Raw genomic sequence first — 7447 nt, forward strand, 5'->3', positions numbered from 1 at the left:
AGCTTTAGTATGATAAAATACTTATCAGGTTATTACTAACTATTGCATCATCACACTTGCTTGTGGACTATCACACTTGCTTTTGTCCTCATAGTCAGTTATACATTTAGGTGTACAGAAAACGGAATGGTTTGCAAGAACCTGTTTGATAAAACTGGTATTGCTTTTGGAATGCACGTCATCGTGAAACAGAAGAGTCAATCAATATTTTATCTTCGACTGTAGTGGATTATTTCCATTTGCTCACAACGAAAGTGAATAAAAATTTGAGAAAAAAATATCATACAATATTCAGTTTCATTAATCAACGTTTTAAAGTACATTTGTCTAATTGTATTTAGCTATAGATTTATTCAAATCATTTGAATGAATTTGGGAAAGTCACATGTATATTTTATCGCTTCTCAGAACACTTTAACACGCATAATTTACTTGCAACATTAAACTTTTCTAGTAAACTTACAAGAAATATAGATTAATTATTCAAAATTAGTTTTTAAAAACACCAAACAAACAAAATCCAAGTTAAACGCATGTTTTTCTGACTGTACAGCTGTGTATATAAATTTCATTTTATTCTTTGCATGTATTATAGTCTATACAATAGATCTACGGTCCGCAAATCCCGGCAATATTTCCGGAAAGCTATAGTTCTGTAGCTCAGCAGAATACTACAGTCATCTATGAAGCACATTTTTTACCTTCATGTTTAATTATTTATCGCAAATATAGCATGGATGTATACTCTACGGCCGATGTAGATTTCGTTGAGTGATGACACTTATTTCGATTGCGAGTCGCAACAAACTGGCGCATTTATATAGGCCTGCCTATTTGTAAATGGAAACAAATGTCGAAGAAAGCTCATAATAGAGTTGTACTCGCAAGTTAAAAATTATTTGAGAACACAAGGGGTGATATTTACGTACATGTGTAAATAATGTTATCTGTTTGCGAAAAAATCCCCCAAAACCAAAGAAAAGGTTCTCTAATAGCAGAGACGGGTGCATATGGATTAAAGTCACAGATTGTACTTCGCTCATCAAATTGCGTTATTTCAGTTTAGTGTGAAAAATTCGTCAGAAACTGTTAATTGAACAAAATTATTATATCTTACATTACCGTTCACAATGTACCATATATGTATATGGAATATTGCATGAGTTTAACCGATTGTTTTTTCTCACAAAAAAAGCTAGCGTTTGCTGCAAATTAGAGATACACGAGCTGATACGCCGTGAAATCCACAAGACGTTTTACAGCATGTCTTTAATCCCTTATTTGCTTACAAAAATCTGAACTGAAAATCTTTAAAACATCGTAAAATGTTGTTTGTTTATACATGTACATGTAAAATGGCGACTTGATTTGCACGTGAATTTTCGATTAGCGTGTTTGAGAGAAAGTCAGCAGCAAGTAAAGCGTCGACATCAGTAGTAAATATTGTCTGATGAATATTGAGGTGCCTGTAATAATATTAATGTTCCTACAGACTGAGTGGGTTACAAAATAAGGTAAATCATAGGATAGTCCAAAATTAAACACATTTGTATCATAAATTTCAAGTTTTTTGTTTGTTAAAAAACACATCAACACTTGTAGAAGAAAGTGTGCCATTGATCGGTTGAAGTTCAATAAAATGTAATTTATCTGATAATTCATTATCAGTATCTGTTGTGAATTCTTTAGAATAAGCTACTAAAAAATAAATTTTCTTCCTCAACTAAAATTAATGCGTTGAAAATGAATGAATTTATCGATGAAGCATACTTGCTGAAATATGAAATGGCAAACCTTTTTAAATTGTGTGTGTTTCTGACAATTGTTTACATCATAAAAAAAAACAAGAAGCGATTATTGTGAGATCTCTTAGCCAATTATCGCAGTGATATAGTTTATGCAGTCCTGATACAGAGTTTAACGTCACAACTGGCAGTTGGTGCATAAATTATCGATACCGCGTAAGCAGACAGGGTAACAGCTCATTTAAAATAAAACACAATTTCATAAATTATTTAAATATATGTACAAAATGATTAGTAGCTATAATGCTTAAAATATCTGATATGATTAAAATTAGTTATCATACTGAAATCGACACATAGATAAAACATTGCGTGTAACACTGCATACCTAACAGAGTTATCGTTCGTTATCCGCTAGGGTCCCCGTGAGAAATACTCTTCCGGTCAGGACCGTAGCAATAGACCGTGGCTATTTATAGCCACCGTCTAAAAAGGAGTTTTACTTTTCAAGCACATATATAAGCTTGAAAAGTGGAATTTTTTCCTATAAAAAAATCTTTAATGGCACACAGCACTAAAAGTATTCATGCTATGACTAGTTTATTAGTTCAAACTATTGCAAAAATATTGGAAAAATTAAAAAAAATATATCCAACGAAGAAGTTCTCAAAAATTTCACAAGTCTACTACATGTAGATATAGCTCACCTTATTGATGTCATATCCGAGTTTTTAAATGCATTGAGATGAGACCTAATTTGAGATTTACATGTAGACTTAATGTGATACCTGGCTGACCAAACCGTAAAGCCCTTTTCATATATTAGTTATATAGCTTTATTATACTTTCATGTTAAATACTGAAATCTGATTGGTTTAGACGCAGTTAATAATTCGTTTTATTATGCTTTCATGTTAAATACTGAAATCTGATTGGTTTAGACGCAGTTGATAATCCGTTCTATTACCCTCAGCGTTAGCAACACACTTAGCAACGGGTAACACAACGAATTGTTACATGCGCGTAAATTATGCGCGTATGGTTCGCCGTAGAATTCACGTCATTTCTATATAAAAGAAGTAAAAATATTCTCTAAAATTAAGACATTCAGTATAATAAAATAAATAGTGCCTGTTTGGGAGGATAGCAGTTGAAATCGACACCCCTCAAAAACCAGTGTCAACCTCCGTTTCGCGTCGGTTGACAATGGTTTCCTCGGGGTGTCAATTTTAACTGTTCGCGTCGGTTGACAATGGTTTGTTTTGTCGGGGTGTAATTTTAAACTCTTACCCTCCCAAACAGGCATTATTTATATAATATCATCATTCTAACAGTAGGGTGTTTGGACACAAAGCACGAAAACTGGTTCATGGTTAGATAGAATAGCATGTTTATTCGTTAAAATTTACACAACCACATAATCTAGATTCAGATCTAATGTGATACCTGACTGATCAAATTGTATATCCTATTGAGCAATCCAGCAAGTTATTAAAAAACTCTACCGGTGTTATGTAACCTGCCGTGAATAGCCTTTTTCAGCTTGCCAGTCGCATCGTAGGCTGGTAGGGGTCGCTAAGCCAGAAGAAGAACACTAAAAGGATGTCGTCAGGCGTGGTAAGCCTCTTTGATATTGATGTATAAATGAACTTAAAGGGGCATGGTCACGATTTTGGTCAAAAATTATTTTTCCGATTTTAATATTTACAATGCTTCAGAAAGGCATTTTTAAAGGGCAGCCGATATTTGAGTGTCATTTGTTGAGTTATAAGCAAGTTACAGAGCTTGAAATTCTTCGCTATGTAAACAAAGCGTTTGTTTACATTTTGAACGTTGAAGTAAAAATTTCAATTTTAAACCTAAAGCGAATGTGGTAAACGCTAGGAACTGTTTATCTATGCTTAAAATAAATAAAAAGATAGACAAATAAGCTGGATTAAGATTTTTTACTGGTATATTGAACCTATGTAAACAAAAACAGGGCACGAACCTTGTTGATATGACCAAGAATTGTGAGCCCTGTATCTTGCTTATAACTCTACGAATGACTCTCAAATTCTATTTGATCATTAAAAATGCATTTCTAAAGCAAAGTAAATAAAAAAAACATAAAACAGAATTTTACCAAAATCGTGACCATGACCCTTTAAGGTCCAGATCTAGTAAATGAAAGGTGCCTATAGGTTTATCAAATTCAAGATTTAAATTTTTTCTATGATGATTCATAATAGCGGCTCTTTTTGATAGGGTGTATCGGGGCTTAAATTTGTGGTAAATACATTGAAAAATCAATCATGTTTTAAGTGCCATTTTCAATGGAATATGAAGTAATTAAGTAACACATTTCGGAGATTTGTCCATTTTTAAGTATTGAATAGTATCTAGAATGCCTACAGTCTCTCCTAAAACGAAATTAACAAGCTCTTGACCTACTCTTTAAAATGATGTCAAATTGAATACAGGCATCGGGGCTAATTTTCCCATGATTTAACATAGAATGTCAAGAAACTGTTAAATTTTCTACATAATTCCTTTAAAGACGTAAAGTACGGGGAAAAGATTCTTCAAATCATAATTGATTTAATAATTAATTAATTAGAATATATAATTAATTAAAATACATGTATGTTAAAACAAATTAATAAAAAAAAATACCTCTGCCGTCCTAATACTATTCCGTTAGTTAATGTTATGATGATAGATACAGATCAGTTGCACATTAGTTGTTTTGGGCCAGCATTTAAAATCATCGAAAATGCTACACATTTCTTATTCATCTGAATTGTATATTTGAATGAATATCATTATATATTTTGTAGGTTTTGAGCCAAAAAGAACAGAATCAGATTAAAGCTGTTCTTTATGGACAGTGTATAGGTGACGCTAATGGACTGTTGACAGAATTTCTGACCAAGAAGGAAGCTAAAACTGTATGTTCAACATCTTCAAACTGCATTGAGCGAAAAAGTCATGTTGACAAGAAACATCCACTTTTCTTTTTCTTTAACATATAACAGAGAATAAATAACTTTGAAAATTGACGAGTCTTTGTGGTCTTCTTTACTTGATCAAAAAATCATTTTGTGAATCACCTGCTGTCATTATCCTTTAATTTTTACATTTTGAACTTCTCCTTAAATATCATGAGAACCATTAGACTTATTTTAACCAAACTCGAATCAAATTAATTTAAGATCAGTAGCTTTTAATTCTGTTCAAATGGAAGATCCGGGAGAAAAAATTAATGTTTCCAAAATTTATTTAATCACTGCAGTTTGGTTCATATGAATAAATTTTCTTGTGTAGATTTATTCAAACTATTAATGCCCAGATGAGGAAAAGACCTAATCAGTCAACTTTATGAATTTATATTTTGTCAAAATTGAACATGCAACAAATGATTAATCAAACCTCAAAGCTAGTTTGAGAACTAATTGAGTATCGTTGTTCAGGTGAGCAATATAGCCCTTTGGTTATATATATATAAACTTGTACTTAAATATATCTCTGATATGTTGTATCAGCTTGACTTGAACTCAGCAGTGTTACTGTAGAATAAGAAAACATTGTGAAAACGTGTTTCTATTTTCTATTTTGTTTAAAAAATAGTATTATAAGGAAGTGAAGAATAATTTGGAGTTCAAGCACAAGGCTATTTTGTGCGATGTTCACAGGAATAAATGGAAAGAGGGAGACTGGACCGATGATTCTGACCAAATGCTGATGATTCTTATGTCTATCACTGATAACAAAGGGAAGGTATGTTGTCTAATGCTTCATAGTCAGTTGTCTGTCTATAACGTACGTTCACTTGATAGAGGGGCGAATGTCTTTCACATGTTTCAATAAAGTGTTAAAATCTTACAATACCCCTAAATCTGTCGTCTTTCACAAAAAACAAAAAGTTAAAGCCTCATTTTTCCTCCTTTGGTGGTATATTACTGACAATTAACAACATCAACCAAAAAAAACCCCGAAAACCAGCCCCCTATAAAGCCCTCTAAATTGATAAATTTTGTTGGTAAATTATGAGTCGGCATCAATTGTCTGCAGGTAGACTATAAAGACATTGCTCGTAGGATCAAGAACTGGATGACACACGGTATTCCAGAGCTGGGGGACGTTGGGGGTTTAGGGCTTGGTCGAACTACAGGTGCTGTCCTTCATCAGAAAAACTACGAGGACGATCCACACGCAGTGAGTATACAGTTATGTTTTCGATACCTCTGGCGTCAGGGATATAAAGCCCAATTAGGGGGAATACAACACCATTTTTTTCTTATTCTTTGCAATTCTTCAGGATTTCAGGTAAACCAAATTTTAAAGACTGTAAATTTTTTTCAATTTCCACTATTTAACTAAAATAATTGCTAATTTACTGCCTTCAATTTGGAAGTGTGATGTTAACAACGGAACCGGAAAAAAAATTAGCACACTGCAATAAGTTATAACCTGCTACGTAACATACTTTTTAATTGCATATTATCTAAAAGCCCCAAAACAGTTTTTTACAAGTGCACATAGTGCAAGCTGATAATAGAACTTTCAGTATGCAGCACTTGGATGCTCCATCTAGTTTTATTCATTCTTCATTAGTGCAAACTTTAGAAAGAGATTATTTTGTTCACTGTTTTAGTGCGCTGAACTTGTTTGGAGGGAGAGCCAATGCAAAGTTGCCCCTAACGGTGCGGTCATGAGAACTTGTGTTGTAGGCACCCATAGGTTTCAGAATTTAGAGGAAGTAGCTAAAAATGCTTCTGACATAGCCAGAGTAACACACCATGATCACAGGTATATTAGAGCTCATCATTTGACATGATGAACATGATAAACACGATCTGAGGTCACTGCCTAAGTTCAAGGTTACAAAAGAGGCACAAAGAAGCTTTAGTTCCTTTTGGTCAGTTTTAGTTAATTTAGAGCTTATGTTCTAATTGTTCATAATTCAAAAATTTTATGTAATCAAAGCGCAACATGGCCAAAGCCTGGTTTCTTGTATTTCATTCAAAGATGTCAGGCATCAGCCGTAGCCTTGTCTGTTGCCATAGCAATGAAGTTACAGAGAAATGAAAAACATGTGGACAGGACAGGCCATTACAAGGTTGACCAAATTATCAAGGACACTTGTGACATTGCTGTTAAAAACATAGAAATTGAGGAACAGGTAAGATTGATTTATTATCATTTTTTGCGTTGAGTAACCCCTAGATATAACTGGCCTTTGTATTGTAAGAGAGATAAAGGGATAGTGAAAAGTAGCTGTTATTTTAGAATGGAATTACCTCGTGTAATTTTATAAGTAAACCTTAGCTCCTTATTAGACAAAACCCAATAATATTGTCTATCCATGACGTATGTAGATAAGTTACATGTACATATACCATTATAAACGTATTATTGTCTTGAGAAAATGGAATAAGGCAGAGCATTGTTTGATGAAGAATAATATCTGAAATGATAAGCAAAAAATAAATGTTGATATCAAATACGTTTAGTACATTTTTATTACTTAATAAATAGTCCTGGTTCTAGAAATTGCTGTATAAAACAGTTGCATTGTATATTTAGAGAAAAGACATAGAATAAAACTGACATTAGAAAAATTCACGGAGCTAGTCCCTTGCAACACTATTCCACTGAAGTCCCCGGATATTAAACTGAGAAAAATTGACAAGCGTGTACATATATGATACAGAATGTTA

The 7447-nt window shown here is 33.0% G+C and overlaps 1 protein-coding gene across 1 annotated transcript in view; it reads left to right on the plus strand.

Moving 5' to 3' along the window:
* Window positions 1-3166: 3166 nt before the first annotated feature.
* Window positions 3167-7447, plus strand: part of LOC105335928 (ADP-ribosyl-[dinitrogen reductase] glycohydrolase) — an 8839-nt gene continuing 4558 nt past the window's right edge. Inside the window, exons 1-6 of the mRNA XM_011440070.4 lie at window positions 3167-3362; window positions 4565-4675; window positions 5355-5504; window positions 5799-5942; window positions 6382-6536; window positions 6756-6909. Coding sequence (XP_011438372.2) covers window positions 3348-3362; window positions 4565-4675; window positions 5355-5504; window positions 5799-5942; window positions 6382-6536; window positions 6756-6909 — 729 coding nt within the window. The 5' untranslated portion in view covers window positions 3167-3347. The remainder of the gene's footprint in view (window positions 3363-4564; window positions 4676-5354; window positions 5505-5798; window positions 5943-6381; window positions 6537-6755; window positions 6910-7447) is intronic.

The sequence above is a fragment of the Magallana gigas genome, chromosome 3 (genome assembly GCF_963853765.1).
Source record: "Magallana gigas chromosome 3, xbMagGiga1.1, whole genome shotgun sequence".
Lineage (NCBI taxonomy): Eukaryota > Metazoa > Mollusca > Bivalvia > Ostreida > Ostreidae > Magallana > Magallana gigas.